At 51.6% G+C, this 16,674-nt stretch overlaps 1 protein-coding gene across 5 annotated transcripts in view; it reads left to right on the top strand.

Annotated features, from left to right (window-relative positions):
- ITPK1 (inositol-tetrakisphosphate 1-kinase) overlaps positions 1–16,674 on the top strand; it is a 175,195-nt gene that overhangs the window by 145,851 nt on the left and 12,670 nt on the right. For 3 of the 5 annotated variants that reach the window (XM_077123403.1, XM_077123402.1, XM_077123407.1), the window contains 5 exons: positions 6,750–6,848; positions 7,267–7,307; positions 10,957–11,122; positions 14,913–15,035; positions 16,334–16,401. In XM_077123403.1, coding sequence (XP_076979518.1) covers positions 6,750–6,848; positions 7,267–7,307; positions 10,957–11,122; positions 14,913–15,035; positions 16,334–16,401 — 497 coding nt within the window. The remainder of the gene's footprint in view (positions 1–6,749; positions 6,849–7,266; positions 7,308–10,956; positions 11,123–14,912; positions 15,036–16,333; positions 16,402–16,674) is intronic. The other 2 variants (XM_077123406.1, XM_077123405.1) reach the window with 1 other exon arrangement.

The raw sequence follows: 16,674 nt of genomic DNA, 5'->3' as shown, positions 1-16,674 counted from the left end.
TCTGACATCACCCTGGGTATGGCAGGGGGTCTAGGGGGCAGGGACCTTGCAGGTTTGCTGGGTGGATTGAAGGAGACACTGGGTATGAAACGCTTTAGCCTAGTACCCTGCAGAGAGCAAGCACTGGACAAATGTTAGCTGCTACTGCTGTTTTTTTGTCCTCATTCTTTTAAAAAGTCAAGATAAAATTTACATACATTCACCTTCTTAAGTATACATGCATTTCAGTGGTTTTGAGTGTATTTAGAAAGTTGTACAACCATCACAACTGTCTAATTCTGGCACATTTTCATCTCCCCCCAAAGAAGCCCCACACCCGTTAGCACTTGCCATTCCCTGTTCCTCCCATTCCCTGGCAGCCACAAAACTACTTTCAGTCTCTATAGATTTGGCCTCTTTTGGATATTTCATAAAAAAATGGAATCATACACTGTGTGGTCTTTTGTGGTTGGCTCATTTCACTTAGCTTAATGTTTTCAAGGTTCATCCATGTTGTAATACATATCAGTACCTCAGTACTTTTTACACTTTTTTATGGTCTGTCTTGCACGGATAGACCACGTTTTGTTTATCCACTCATCCGTTGATAGACACTGAGTTGTTCCAGTTTTTGACTGTTACGAATAGTGCCTCTGTGAGCATTATTCACTGTTTCTGTACAAATTTTTGTTTTGACATGTTTCATTTCTATTAGGTGTATACCTAGGAATAGAATTGTGGGGTCATGTGATAACTCTGTGTTAACTTTTTGAGGAACTGCCAGACTGTTTTAAAGCTGCTGTACCATTTTACATTCCTGCCAGCAAGCAGTGCATGAGGGTATCGATTTCCCCACATCTTTACCAACACTTATTATTACCTGTTTTTTTTTTTTATTGCCATCCTAGTGGACACGACATAGTATCTCATTGTGGTTTTGATTTGCGTTTCCCTGATGACTAATGATGTTGCATCTTTTCATGTGCTTATTGACCATTTGTGTATGTTCTTTACCCATTTTTAAATTGGGTTATTCATCTTTTTATTGTTGAGGTCTGAATAGTTCTTTTTATGTTTTTTCATACCATAGCCTAAGAGGATTTATGTTGCAGATATTTTCTCCTGTTTTATGGATTGTCTTTTCACTTTCTTAATAGTGTCCTTTGCAGCACAAAAGCTTTTAATTTTGAAGACCGATTTATTTTTTCTTTGTTGCTTTGCTTTTGGTGTCATGCCTAAGAATCCTTTGCTAAATCCAAGTCACAAAGACTTATACCTATGTTCTCTTCTAATGGTCTTAAAGTTTTAGCTTTTATATTTAGGTCTTTGGTCCATTTTGAGTTAATTTTTGTATATGGTATGAGGTGGAGGTCCAACTTCATTTTCTTTGCATGTGGTTAACCAGTTGTCCCAGCACCATTTGTTGAAAAGGCTATTGAATTGTGTTGACATCCTCGGAAAATCAGTTGACCATGGATGTGTGGATTTATTTCTGGACCCTCAATTCTCTTCCATTGATCTAACCTCATCCTTACATCAGTGCTACACAGTGGTGATTGCTGTGACTTTGTAGTAAGTTTTGAAATCAGAAATTACGAGTCTTGCAACTTTGTTCTTTTCTTTCTAGATTATTTTGGCTATTCTGGGTCCTTTCCACTTACTTCCATATGAATTTTAGGATCAACGTCTGAGTTTTTGCAAAAAAGACAGCTGGGATTTTGATTGTGAGTCCATCTAATATGTAGATCAGTTTGGGGAGTATTGCAAGTGAAATGTGCCAGAATTAGACAGTCGTGATGGTTGTACAACTTTCTAAACCACTGAAATGCATGTATACTTAAGAAGGTGAATGTGTGTGAATTCTGTCTTGACTTTTTAAAAGAATGAGGACAAAAAAACAGCAGCAGCTAAGTCTTATAAGTCTTCCAGAACATGAATATGGGATGTCTTTCCTTTCATGTAGGTCGATTTTAATTTCTTTCTTTGATGTTTTATATTTTCAATATGTAAGCTTTGCACTTACTTGCTAAATTTATGCCTGAACATTTTATTATTTTTGTTATTGCAAGTTCAGTCATATTTACTTTCAGGTTTATTGCTAGTATATAAAAATACAACTGATTTTATATATTTATCTTGTGTTCTGCAACCTTGCTAAACTCACTTTTTTTTTAAATACCAAAAACACCAAACAAATGCAAACATTCTTAACTTTTGATCATTCTGTTCTACATATATAATCAGTAATTCACAATATCATCACATAGTTGCATATTCAGCATCATGATCATTTCCTGGAACATTTGCATCTATTCAGAAAAAGAAATAAAAAGAAAACAAAAAAATTCATACATACCATACCCCTTACCTGTCCCTTTCATTGATAACTAGCATTTCAATCTAAATACATTTTAACATTTGTTCCCCCTATTATTCATTTTTATTCCATGTGTTTTACTCGTCTGTTGATAAGGTAGATAAAAGGAGCATCAGACATAAGGTTTTCACAATCACATAGTCCCATTACAAAAGCTATATCATTATACAATCATCTTCAAGAAACATGGTTACTGGAACACAGCTCTACATTTTCAGGCATGAACTCATTTTTTTTGCTCTATTAGGTTTTTGTTTTTTATGGATTCCCTGGAATTTTCTATATACAAATACAAGATCATGCCACCTCTTCTTTATAGTCTGGATGCTTTTTATTTCATTGTGTTGCCTAATTGCCCTGACTAGAACCTCTGTACAATGTTGAATAAAAGACATCCTTGTCTTTTCTCATCTTAGGGGGAAAAGCATCCTGTCTTCTGCACTAGATATGGTTCTTAGTGTTTTCATAGATGTTCTTTATCAGGTTGAAAAAGTTTCTGTTCCTAATTGGTTGAGTGTTTTATCATGATGATCAAGTCATTTTTGTCCTTTATTGTCTTAATATGGTGTATCACATGAATTGATTTCCATATGTTGAAGCTGCTGTTTTGAGGTTTGCCACCAAGCAGATAGAGGACGCCATCATCAGGAACTCCCTGAGCTGGGGGTCTCATCGGCCCTTTCCTACCTGGGAGGCAGTGGTTATTCATAGCAGGGTCTCGAGACTGCCTGGGAATGCCCCCCGCCAGCTGCTCCACTTACTCACTGTGTAACTCTGGGCAAGGAATTTCTCTTTGTGCTGTTTCCTCATCTGTAAAATGGGGTGACAGTAGTGTAGTGCTTCCTCATGGGGTTCTGGTGAAATTAAATGAGTTACTGCGTGGATTCTATTGAGTGGTGTCTGGCACAGAGTAAGTGCAGTGTCTTGAGACATTTGTTGGCTGTTATCCATCAGCATTGTGTGAAAGTTTAATGGGGCAGAGGGCAGGGGATAGTTTAGGGGCACACCGTGAGGCAAATCTGAAGGCCAGGCTCATTGACCTGCTCAGAAAAATCCAGAAGTAGGGAATCCGGAAGCTGTCACAGGAAGAGGCATGATTTGACCCCAGGGACTCGGGGCCGTCCTATGGTGTTCTAGTTTGCTAGTTGCCGGAATGCAATATGCCAGAAACAGAGTGGCTTTTAAAAAGGAGAATTTAATAAGTTACAAGTTTACAGTTCTAAGGCTGAGAAAATGTCCCTCAAGAAGGCCCATGACTTTCAATGTTTCTCTCTCAGCTGGAAGGGCACGTGGCGAACATGGCAGCATCTGCTCGCTTTCTCGTGGCTCTACAAAAAAGGGACTCTCTCCAAAATGTTTCCTCTTTTAAAGGATTCCAGTAAGCAACTTCACCTTCAATGGGTGAAGACACATCTCCATGGAAATCATCTAATCAAAAGTTACCACCCACAGTTGGGTGGGTCACATCTCCATGGGAACAATCAAAATGCTCCCACGCAGCAATAGTGAATGAGGATTAAAGGACTTAGTTTTTCTGGGTCCACCAGAAAAGAGATTCAAACCAGCACATTCGGGAAGGGTTTCTGGGCATGGGCCAGGGTTCCTAGTGCAAGCACTCCCTGCTCCTCCGGGCTGAGGATACAGCAGTGAGCCTGCTGCACGGATGGTTTCCTCCCTCCTGCCCTGCCCTGGCACCCCCAAACCAGGTCAAGACCAAGGGCGGGACCTCCACCCCCACCCGATTTTCTTGCTTTCCCTTTCCTGGTTGCCATCGGGAGCCTGGCCCACCGCTGACTGCCGTGTGACCTGGGCAGTGATGTCAGCAGTCTGGGCCTTGGTTTCTGAGTCTGTGAATTGGGACACTGCCCAAACACTGTGGAGGATTCAGTGAGCGCCAGCTGTATGCAGTGCTTGCAGCACTACCCAGCATGGGCTCAGCAAGTTCTGGATCCGGACCACCCTTCCGGGGCCCCAACGAGGCTCCACACCCCAAAATCTGCCAACACTCTTTAGCCTGTTTAGCGTTTAGACTCTGAGAGGGAATGAAAACACTTTTAATAGGCCGCGTATAGTTCTTGGCATTCATTTTTATGAGATAAATGAGGCTGAATCTTACCTTAGGTTAATGTACTTAGCTTCCCAGCCAGCCAAGGAGTTAAAAGCTCTTGGGGACAAAGCCACTTTGCTTGTTTGACTTTGGGCCTGGTGTCCAAGTTTGGGGGGCAGTGGGGAATCTGTCCCCACCCCCATTCGCAATAAGCCTTTCCTGGCCCCTTTGCTCAGAAATGGGTGGTCCTCACCTCCTGAGGAGCCCGTGGTCTGACCGGGGAAGTCAACTGTAACAAGAAGTAAGATTAACAACCCAGTAACGTTATAATCAGTGAGGGGGTACAAAGTGCATTTTGTTATCCCACAAATAATCTGCTCAGCTCTGGTGGGGAGCCCAGCACCCACAGCATAATGACCAGCAGAGCCGGCTCAGCTTCCAGAGCATTTCAGAAAACCCAGCACGCGGTTAGGTTCCCTGAGGGGCACCCCTTCCAAGACGTGGGCCCCGGGCACGCTCCTGCGGGGAGAGTCCCGAGACCTGGAGGACCAGAAACTGTTGGTGGGCGTGGAGGGGCAGTGGAGGGGCAGTGCCGGGGCCTGGGCTGGGCCGGAGGAGCAGGAGGTATTTAGCGAGTGTAGGTGACAGAGATTTAGGAGGCAGGGCCTGGCAGGTGGGCCTTGTCAGGAGCTACGCATTGTTTCATGTGTTATCTTGGAGCGTGAGGAGGTGAGGGCTCCTGCTCCGTCCGTGTAAAGGAATAGTTGTGCCACTGCAGGCAGGTCGCCTCATCTCCCTGGCCTCGTGGCCCCCTTAGGGGATGATGTTGAGTTCAGACAGGATGTGCCCAAAGCCCTTAGCACAAGGCTGGACGTGTAGTGAGGACGAAGTGTGTGCCATTGTTTCTGAGATTATCATTAAGCCAATTTTTCTTCATTGGATCAGAAAAATGCTCGCAGTTTATTGCATTAAGATTCAGGCTACAAACTGGCACCCTTAGAAAGCTGTTATGCATGGACAGTAAAGGAAAGGCAGAGGAGGCAGCAACATGTAAATGTGTGTTTCTTTGCCTTCTTCTGCTCTCCAGGTTTTACACCTTTATATTAGTTTTGTCATTCCAGAAATGTTGTTAGCCAATGTAACTAAAGAATATGTAGTCGTTATGCCTGTGTGCATGCACCCACACATATACACTGACATGTCTGCCGGGTTCAGAGAAGGTCAGATCAGGGGTGCAGTGGGCATTGAGGGGGCCCCTGGAGAAGGTGGACTGGCAGTTGCACAAAGGCTGCAAATAGCCGGAACGAATAGAGAGAGGGCTGAGGATTCCCAGCTGTGGGCACAGCATGGCACTATTTCCCTGGGGCCTACCACGTCGTATGGGGCCAGGGGTGGACCCCACAGCGAGCTGAGGCTTTGGGCCCAAAGGAGTGTGAGGCTGGGTCCTGTCAGGGCCTGTCCCTTGGGTTGAGGGTTTTTGCCCTCGAATGTGGTGGACAGGTGGGAGCCACAGCAAGTTCTAGAGCTGGGTGAGGAGCTGATTCTTCTGCAGGGATGCAGGGTCCATGTGGGGTGATGATTCCTAAACATGGGTGTCAGGAGGCACAGGATAGATAAGATTGGGAGCTGGTGATGGGGTACCCTGGGCTGGGTACAATGCACTCAGCTCCGGGCCTCAGGCAGGGGAGGCCCATCTTGAGCTGCTGCCCCTGGGTGGGTGGTCCTGAGCCCATCATTCTGCCTCTGAGCCTGGTGGCCATGAGAAGAGCAGGCGAGGGGGGCATGGCACAGGCCCGGGTGGAGCACTACCCAGAGGGTACTACTGAATCAGAAAGAGAAAATCTTGATGTAGGAATGACCTCAAAAGTAAGAGCCCAAGCTATAAACTCTGAGGAGCTAAATTGGGTGGGGCCTGGTTGTGGGGAGTCCTGGTATCTTGCTTTTATCCTTCTGCTGGCCCAGAAGTGATGGGTCACCCGCCTGACTGCTCATGTCACCCAGGGGCCGGGGGCCTGCTGGGACCGTGAGGAGGCAGTGGGGTTGACGCTCACTGCATATTGGCTGCCCTGAGCCAGGAGCCGAGCAGAAGGCCACGGCAGTGTGGTCAGGACCCCTCTGAGGTCACCGATGTCCTGGCCCCCAGCTCCAGGCCCCTCATGGGGTGGCCACACCCTGCACTGCCCTCGTCTTGCCTGTGGGTGAGCGGGCCGGGGAGGTGCAGTTCCCACCAGTTGGAGAGGGCTCGACGGCCTCGTTCAGGCTCTGAGGCCAAGGGCGTCTCTGCTCGTCGCAGGCATGGCCTGGCGCCGACCCAGGTGGTCTGACGTGGGTTTCTCTCTGCCCCAGATGACAGGATCTGCTCCCCACCCTTCATGGAGCTCCCAAGCCTGAGCGGGGAGGACACCATGCAGCTCCTGGAGAAGAACGGCCTGGCCTTCCCATTCAGTACGTATGCCCCGAGCTTCCCGGCCCTGAACTCAGCCACCTCTAAGGCCCTGCTGGGCTGGGCGGGCTGGAGGGTGGAGGGGGCCGGGGCTGTCCGTGGCCCCACCTGGTTTGAAACTTGCCGGAGGATGGAGGCAGGCCTTGGCTGCTGGGGAGGACCTGGCCCCGGGCCTGTGGGCTCATCCTTGCCGTGGGTCCTGGGGAGGTGTGGGGAGAGGGTGCCGCCCCCACCTGGCCTCGGGCTTCTGTCCAGCTACTAGTTGTCAGTCCAGCAGGTCTCAGCAGCTCCTCCCCCCTCAACACCCCTTCCCCTGCAGGACTGCAGGAGCTTTGAGAGTTCCTTTCTGTAGATGCCACATCACTTGGAGGTTAAACGATCTCACTAGCTCCCCTTTGTTTTTCTCTCTTCCATCCATAGTTTGCAAAACCAGAGTGGCTCACGGCACCAATTCTCACGAGGTAGGTGGACGATTTGCCGACCCGGCCCCACCTCCCCACCCCACCCCCGCTGTCTCCTCGCTCCTTGTCCTTCCTGCTCCTAGAATCTTGCCAGGGCCTGCTCAGTTCTGTCCACGCCCCAGAACTGCTGTGGCTGCTCCGTGTCCTCCTGGTGGTGCCTTCGTTCCCCAGTAGGCTCCCCCCTCCCTCCTGAGCCCCCCTCTGTCCTTCTCCTCAGCCCTTCCCTCCCCACCTCACCCAGGCTCCCCAGGAGTGGAGCAGGAGAGACGCTGGGGCTCTCGACCTTGTCCCTGGCCTCGCTTCGGTGCCTGGCCTGCCCCTGGTGGGATGGGTTGCAGGGTCCACTCACCTCTTTAGAGGCCGTGAGGTCACAGCCCAGCCTGACCTGTTCTCGGCTTTCTGTCCTTGGGTCTCTTGGAGCAGTCGTCTCCTGAGCCCCTGTTCTTGGCAGGCACTGGACCAGACCAAGCGAGGCTATTAACTCAAGGTTCCATCACTGTCCTCGAAGAACTGTCGGTCCTGCCAGACCTAAAAGGGGGTCTGCTGGAGGAGGACCCTGCCACTGGCATGCTCATTCTCTTACTCCTTTAGGAGAGCCCCTAGAGGGAGACAGTTTTGTTAGGTGTGGTGTGAGCGAGGAGAGCAAGGGAGGCATTTGGGGTGAGGGGACAGTACCCATGCAGGGGCTCCACCGAGTCTCCTCACAGTCCCATGCTGTGGCTTTTTTTCAGGCCTACCTCCCACCCTGTGCTTCACAGCCTCCAGAGCTCAGCCCAGCCTGGAGCCTGCATACTAGGCACCAGCCTGGGGTGCTGTGGAGGCGTGCTGGGCGTCTTGGTGGGTAGAGCATAAATCAAGCAGCAGCTGTTTAACCATCTGTGGCCCCACCCCCCAGGGCAGCCCCCACCCCCCAACCCATCAGAAACACTCCAGGAGCACAGAAGTTAAAATGGAAGACCCTGGCAGCAAGGACATCTGTAGACTGACAGTGCTGTTTACCCTTGACACACAGCGTCTGCCCAGTGTGGCACCTGCTGTGAGGGGTCTGCCTGGTTGGGGAACCTCCTCATGCTCGTGGGAAGGAATGTGGAGGCAGCCAGTCTAAATCCTCACCTGCTGCCTGCCAAGCTTTCCTAAGATTGGCACCCTTACTGGCACCTTCCTGCAGCTGCTTGCCTTTCCCTGTCTGTGGCCTGCCTGGCTCTGTGCCGGGGGGCGGCTCCCAGGCCCTGCAGCAGCCAGACCTGTGTTCACAGAGCCGTGCCCCCTTGCCAGTACCAGTCCTCACCTGCTGACCTGGTCCCTGCCCCTTTTCATCACCAAGGTTACTTTGCTGGTCAGTTCCGTCGGCTTTGCAGGATTGAAGGGTGAGTGGGATCATCTGTGTGATTCCATCAAAATAGGTCAGCTTGGGAGGAGGGAGCCCCTTTAGCTGTTCACAGGAGACTTAAGAGCTTGGGCTTAGGACTCATACAGACCTGGCTCTGTGCATTACCAGCTCTGTAGCTTGGGGCAAATCATCAACCCTCTCTGAGCTTTTGAAACTGGGGGTAGGGTAGGGTAGTTACTGTATAGGATGAGCAAGTTGGTAGAGCTGTTGCTAAGACCTGGCTTGGTGTGTTCAGCAAAGGGTGTCACTGAGCTGCTTCAGGACCCACTGCCCCGGAGCATTCTGGGTAATTGCAGAAGTCAGGGGGCGAGTCTGAATTTCAGGGCGCTCCCTCTCAGGAGGCCCCTCATGGACCCGGGGGTGCCTGGACCCTTAGTGTTGCGATTGGTGCCTTCGGGGAGTTGATACTCACCCCTCAGTCCAGCTGTCCAAGTCTGGCTTCAGGGCAGATGCGTGTACTTCTCCGCTGCCACCACCAGGATGCCTTCCCAAAAACTCCGTGGAGGGGCTTCTCTCCCCTGAGGGTCCAACGCTGACCTGAGCACTCATGGACATCCCAGGAGGGACCAGGTGTGTCGTGGGGGGCTATTAGCATGAGGAATGTGCCCCCTTGTGGGAACTCCCCCACAGGATGAGTCTGGACTGTAGCTCCTCTGTGATTTCAGGGTGTGCTGCGGGAGCAAGGGCGCAGATTCCACTGTGCCGGGCAGGAACGCGGGCTCTCTCATGGGGGCTTCGTCCATGTCCCAGCTGCCCCAGCCCTACCTCTGGAACCCCAGCCCCTGGTTCAGGCCCAGCCCAGGGCAGGTGCTTAGAGCTGGTCACATAGGAGAATGAAGGGGCCCTCCCTCAAACTGGGACTGGTTCTGCCAAGTCACTCCATTTCCTTTTTACATTCACAGAGCTGCTTGGTGTTTAAGCGCATGCCAAGCAAACTAGTTTTGACCCACAGTGGACTTTCTCTCTAAAAAACAAAACAGCTACAAAAAAACCCAACCACCCAACCAAAATCTCAGTGCATCCCTGGCCTCCCTGTGATGGCTGTCGTTATTTTACAGAGCAGGGAAATAACGCTGTGGCAGGGTGAGTCCCTTGTCCGAGCTTTTGCAGGAGTGCAGAAACTGGGATCCGAAGCCACATCAGACTCCAGAGCCACCTGTGGGCTTGCATCTTCTCCCAGCATGGCACTTTCATTCTTGACTGAAGGCTGGGGATCATTCCTGGGGGCATGTAGCCTCCTTTTTGTTTTTTCTGCGAGGCCTGGACACCTGTATCTGTCCCACTCCACGAGTGGCACGTGGAGTGTGGTTTCCACGAGGAGTAGCAGCCAGGTGCAGGCGGCAGCTGTCCAGGCCCTGTGGTCCCTGTTCGGCCAGCCCTGGGCATCTGGTTGCTCCTTCTGGGGCACTGTGGGCTGAGGGCTTAGCTGTGACCCCATCCCTGCCAGCCGACTTGAGTTTGCCACAGGCCGGCCCCCTTGCCCCATTGTCCATCGGCAGGCCCCAGGCAGACCAATCCTTGGCCAAAGTGGATCTTTTTTCTCCAGCTGCCCCTGTGCTCTTGCTACCTCAGTTCCCTACTGCAGAGCCAGGTGCCAGAAGCAGCTTGCACTGGACCCTCCAAGGGCATGTTCCTCCTTCTTGAGAGTCCGTATGGCTTGGTGATTTCTGGGGTCAAAGCTTGGTGTCAGGCAGACCTGGATCCCATTCTGGGCTCCATCACTTCCCAGCAGTCACTTCTCAGTTTCCTCACCTGTGAAAGGCGGATGATGATAAGGCCTCCATCAAAGGTATATTTTGAGGATGCCACCAGGTCACTCAAGTAAGATATTCAGAATGGGACCCAGCATATTGCCAAAGCTCAACAGGGGGCAGCTCTTGTCATTATATGGGCTTCAACACAGGGCCTCCCAACTCCTGATCCAAAGTCTTCTGCTTCCTATCTTCCCCTTCCCAGTCCTTGTGAAGGAGCCTCTAGAGACATCATGAGGGTTAAGTAGTGCACCGCCCCCAATTCCCCGATACAATATGAGCCATACTGAATAGCACTCCCTGGAGTTGTGCAGTGCACAGTCTGCTCAACCTAACATGGCAGACCTGATCAGTACAAGATTTCCAAATGCCCCCAGCAGGATGATCCCCACCCTGGCTTGAGACTCTTCTTAGGGAGAGGTTCGCGTCACAGGACCATGGTGTGCCCACATCTGAGGCTGGGCAGGGGTGGAACTCTGATGGAGCTCTCGGCCCCCTCTCTCCCCAGATGGCCATCGTGTTCAATCAGGAAGGCCTGAACGCCATCCAGCTGCCCTGCGTGGTCCAGAATTTCATCAACCATAACGCTGTCCTGTACAAGGTGTTTGTGGTCGGCGAGTCCCACACCGTGGTGCAGAGACCCTCACTCAAGAACTTCTCCGCCGGCACATCAGGTAACCAGGCCCCGCACCGTCTTGGGGCTGTCCTAGGCCCAGGGACATGACTGGGGTGTGGCATCAGCTGTCTGTCCCTCAGCACTTCCCCCTGCCTTCCCTGTGTTATTTCTGGAGGAAGTGGATAGGAAGATGTAAAGGTCCTTGGAGAATTAGTTTAAAAATCTGGTTCCACCTGATGTAGAAGGCACCTTCCATCAGAGCCACCATTGAACTTCTGGAAGCATCTGAAAGTTTCAGGTGCCTGTGAAGCTTTCTGTGGGACCTTGGCAGTGGTGAGACTCAGGGGGGTCTATGCAGGATTGGGCATAGTCACCCACCTGCCCAGGAGTGGAGGAGGAGAGGACGTCACATTTTTTGAGCTGGGCAGAATCCTGATTAATTTCTTGTGTCTCCCCCAGCTCGTCATACCCATTTTCCAAATGTGGACACTGAGGCTAAGTTACCTGCTGCTTCTGCAGCTGCTGAGGGGACTCAGTGCTCCGGCGGGGGTCAGCAGCCCTGGGCTGTAAGGACTTCCTAATCCTGGGACCCTTGGCCAGCCCAGAGTGGGTGCAGTCTCCCTGCCGGGCCTCCCTCCAGGGCTGAGAAGTTTGTCGGGATGGTGGTAGCTGGGCGTCCCTCAGATGCATCAGGAGGTATTATTTGCATGGCACTGCCATCATCTGGGGTCATTTAGGTGGGCCTCAAGAGGACAGCCTGCAGACCCCAGCTGAGGGACTTTCTGCCCAGAGCTTTCCTCCAACCAACTGCTTGCCCACATCACCAGGCCTGGCACCCCCCTTGGCCATTTCAAAAACTGACTCAAAGAATTGCCAAAGTTGGGGCTGCTCAAAAGAATGTTCTAATGGTTGTGAGGGCATCTCTAAGATAAGTTCCGGAAATCTCGAGCTTTCCACAAGGTGTCCTTGGAAGGACATTCGGTTGCCCTAGTGTGGTTTGTTCACACACGTTGTACATTTATCTCTACGAGAGAAACTCGCCAGTGCTGGATGCCTTGAGACCCCCAGGCTGTTCATCTCCATCTGAGTCAGCAGGTATATCTTCTTGAAACCTCTCCTCCGGGGGCTTGCTGTCACCATCCACACCTTGGGGCTTTAAAAAAAATGCTTGAATTAAGTTCATCTGTTCTCATCTTCCCCTCTCGGATGTTCTTCCCCTGGATGACATTTTTCTTGCCATTAACACAGTACAGAGAGCTGACAGCTTGGAAACGTGCATCTATTTTCACTTTCCTTCTGAGTGCAGGCAGCCCTCCTAGCCAGGCCTGGGGCTCCAGGACTCAAGGCTGAGTTTTCCGGGTTCAGGATCCCCATCCTTGCACTGGTCCCACTGGCAACTGGCATGGTGGGGCAGTCTCGGGGAAAGAGAGCAGGCACATGTCTGGAGGACTCTTTTTGTATGAACTGTGGGGAAGCAGGAGGCATTCTTACTAAACTGAGTAACTTTCAGTGTATTTGTTTTTATCCGTCCCTCCAAGCGGACTCTGGGTCCCTGTCTTCAGGGCACCATGCCAGGGAGCTGGTGTGAGTTTTGTCTCATCGCTTACACGCCCTCTGACCTAGTGGGAAGCATAATATGGCACCTGCTTTTTAAGCTGGACTAACTGACACGGCAGCCTTGGAGGCTGTGATCTCTTTCCCAGGCCCCACCTGGACCTTCTGCTTCCCATTGCCTGGTGTGGTCAGTTCCACAGCTTCCCATGTCCATGCAGGACATGGTGGCTCCTCCTTCGTGGGAGTTTTCTAGACCTGGATGGACACAAGGACAGAAATCTTCCATAACAACTGTTTTCTTTTGATTCCAAGTGCATGGCTTTTGTTCTGTTTTGTTACATCTGTGTGTCTTACAACCAGTGGCCTCTTGCCTTTGCTGTTGAATGGAAACCATGGAACCGAAGTCACGTTCTTACAGAGAAGAGTATATTTGCTTATGCTAGTCACGAAGAGCATTTGGTATTCTCTGCCTGTGCTTTAAATTCTTGGGGGAGGTGTCTTCCCTCCCTCACCCCGGGTAAGGGTTGAGCTGAGCTGGTTTCTTTGCCCTTCCTTTCTGTCTAGCAGGCTTATTTTTCACTGACCTTCATTCCAAGGATGCAGCCCCTTGGGCTCCCAGCTTTAAGTAGGGGTCCTCTATGATGCTTTTCATCTTGAGGCTTTTTTTTCCCCCTTAGGGGTACCTAATAGAAGGGTACTTCTCACAGTGCAGAGCAGTGGTCAGCAAGTTTTCTACAAAGGACCAGATGGTAAATATTTTTGGTTCCATCACACTATTCAATGCAACAAAGCAGTTGGAGACATTATGTCAACAAATGGGCATGGCTGTGTTCCATTACGACTTTATTTACTAAAACCATTTATTTACAAATTGTAGACAGTAGTTTGTAAACCCTGATCTAGCACATCTTAGAGCCTATGAAATAAGGCATTTATTGAACCAACCGTGTGCCCAGCCTTGTGTGAGGTTCTGGGAATCCCATGGGGAGCAAGATAATGATCTGAGCTTCTTGCCCTCGTGAGTTTATGTTCTAGTGGGAGAAACAGCAGACAAGGAAATAGCCAATAGAAGGGTTAGTTGCAGCCTGAGCTAAGGGGCTCCAGAGGAAATGGAGTGGGTCCCTGGGAGCCACTCAGAAAAGCGAGCCACACTGACTCCCTGGGAGAACAGGCAGAAGCTTGGGCCACCCTCTGCAGCACTATGACATCGCCCTTCTTCAAGAGGGAAACCCAGAGAGAGAGAGAAAAAGCAAACGAGGCTAAAGGCAGTGTGGCCTCTGGCTTTCAGCTCATGTCTGCACTGCTGAGTTGCTGGATCTTTTGGGAGCTGATAATCTTGGCACTTCTTCTTTGAACCTGTTTTGCAAGTGGTCCTTTGTAGTGGGACCTACAAAGGTAAACACTTACTCTTTTTGTTGTGCTCCTTCCCCCATACTCCCCTGCAGGAAGATGGTGGTAGTTCTCCCCCTGAGCTTTATGTGTCTCGGCCCTAGTCTGGGGAGCAGAGAATGGATGGGCCCCTGAAAGCCAGGGCACTTCTGTGCTCCAGGCCTGGCCATGGTCTCTCTGGGAGCAGGGACTGGCCAGGCCTGTTGGTGTGCCTCAGAGGATACTGGGGATCATCCAAGGAGTTGGGTACCAGGGAACCTGTGACCAAGCCTCTTTCCTGGAGCTCTGACCCTTTTCACCACCTTATCTTCCCAAAGTCTCTTGGATCACCGGGAGAGGCTGGAAGCTATCCCTGCTATCTGCTCAGACACATGAGAAAAGTGCTGAGCCCAGGATGTCTTCTCACTGCCCTGCTGAGCTATCCTCTGACCAGAGCTCCCCATGACAGAGTTATCTGAGGGGGAGAAAGCAGTCCCTTTTGGAATGGTCCAGACTTTTGTCCTTCTTGCTCCAATAAGCTGTTGGGTGACGTGGCTGTCCAATTTTGTGGGCCTTTGTTAGACCCCTCTGTGTCCCAGTTCGTTCCCTTCCTTCCTCTAGTCTGGCACCCCTGGTGTTTGCCCTGTGGCATCTGTAGGTTTCCCAGCCTCCCTGAACTTGGCTGTGTCTACCTGCCTCCTGAAGTCCTGCCATGGTGGCCCTGCCCCTCCCCTCAGGCCTGTTCTGCCTAAAGGACCTGAAAGAGTATGAGAGGGAAGGTGCCCTGAGTTGGTGGGGCTGGGCCTGCAGGAGACCACCATGACCTGCCAGCTCCGTGGACTCTGCTTTGACCTCTCACCTGGGACTGCCTCTTCCTGGCCAGCAACCACTTTGCACAAGCCCTGCAGGGTTTTTATTTTCCCCAGGCTCCTCCCCAGGACCGTCTCTCGTGCCCCCTGTCTGGACTGGCTCTGGTCGGAGCGGGAGGACTGTCAGGCACACCGGGGCAGCGGGTGGCCTGTGTGCCCCTCTAGCGGGAAAGAAGCCAGGTACATCTCAGCGCCTGCCTGCCCGGCCTCCGCCCAAATCACCTCCTGATGCATGATTGTCGCGGCGCCGTGGAGCCCTTGAGCTATGGGTGGTGGGAGTTGGGGGGAGGGTAACTGGAGAGAGAGCCACCCACAGCTTGGCTCCAGCCCACCATGGTGTTCCACCCGCACCCTTCCTGTTCTTGTGCTCAGGGGCCTTGGTCCCAGGGATGGCCAGTGGCCGCCCTGGAAGGATCCATGCACAGCCTGCTGGACTGCTCGGAGGCTCACTGCCGGGAGCATGTGTCGACCTTGGGGAGGCAATGGACTGGTGATGGACTAGATAGCCTTTCCCGTAACTCAGGCCCTGGGGCGCCAGGATTTTGTGATTCATGCATTCTCATCCCATGCTCCCAAGTGCTTGAGAGCAGGTTTCTGTCCGATCGCCTGGCTGGCCATGCTTTGTCCTCCCGAGGTCATTTCTGCTGTGGGATGGGCAAGCGCACGGTCTCCTTCTTGCTGTCATTCCTCTTGGGGTAGGTTGGCCCCTCCAGGTGCCCCCCAAGAGGTGTGATTTGAGGGCAGCCTGCAGTATGGGATGGGGGCGGTGGGGGGCGGTGGGAGGTGCAGGGTCCTCAGAGCCTACGGCAACTTCCAAAAGAAGTACGTCATTCTCTGGGCTTTCTTGGATGGGTCCCATGGAAGGCCCTGTGCTGATTCCCTATCTTCCTCCCTACACAGCTGGGGAACAGTAGAGCTCTGCATTTGAAGTGCTCACTTGGCAAATGGCAACCTGGCCACTTCTCCATAGCATGTCCTCGAGTGCTGCCCCAAAAGAGAGTTCCGTGGGCCAGTGCTGGGAAGGGTGGGGCGTGTGGGGTGGGGAGAACATATAGACCTCTCTACTCTGGGCATTCTAGGGCCTCTGATATTTAGGTATGCAGCCTTTCTCACTTACTTAGCTCCCCTCTTCCCCCATTAGTCTGCTTTTTGGTGACATCCATAAGACATGCTTTGGGAACGGGCCTTGGGTATTCAGGAAATCAGGCTCCATACTGTCAGATGGTAGTGGAGGGAGGCTTGTAAAGCCTATCATCTTGATATGGGAAGAAAGAACAAAACAGAGGTTCTGATGGGGCCCAGTTCATTGTGGAGTAGACCGAACTGGCCTTCAGCTAGCCAGAGTCCTCGCTGGCCACTGATGGCTCCCTTGAGCCCACTGCCCATGGCTGGAGTGGCACTGCCCCCTGGTGGTGGGTGGCAGAGCTGCTTCCCTGCCCTGAGGTTCACAGGCGCCTTCCTCTCTTTGTCTCCTTCAGACCGCGAATCCATCTTCTTCAATAGCCACAACGTGTCCAAGCCGGAGTCATCCTCAGTCCTGACCGCGGTATGTACCCCGCTTGCCCAGGAGCTTTGCCCTGTGCCAGGACCTCCTGTCTTTTGCTCCTGGCAGCCGGCACAGCTGCACCTGGGCATGCATCTGAGGGGTGGGCTCTCTGGGGCTCAGGGGAAGATGTGCTGTCCCTGGGTCATTCGGTGGGAAGATTTTCTGACTTCTCCCCATGTGGAGATTGCAGGCCTGCTTTCTTGTCTGCCTTTACTCTGATTTAAAACAAGCGCAGGGGGACCAACATCATCTCAGCTTTTCCTTTTATTTCCT

This window comes from Tamandua tetradactyla, chromosome 12, assembly GCF_023851605.1.
Source record: "Tamandua tetradactyla isolate mTamTet1 chromosome 12, mTamTet1.pri, whole genome shotgun sequence".
In the NCBI taxonomy this organism is placed as follows: Eukaryota; Metazoa; Chordata; class Mammalia; order Pilosa; family Myrmecophagidae; genus Tamandua; species Tamandua tetradactyla.
The sequence above is the reverse complement of the archived record's forward strand: the minus strand, read 5'-3'. Positions and strand labels throughout refer to the sequence as shown.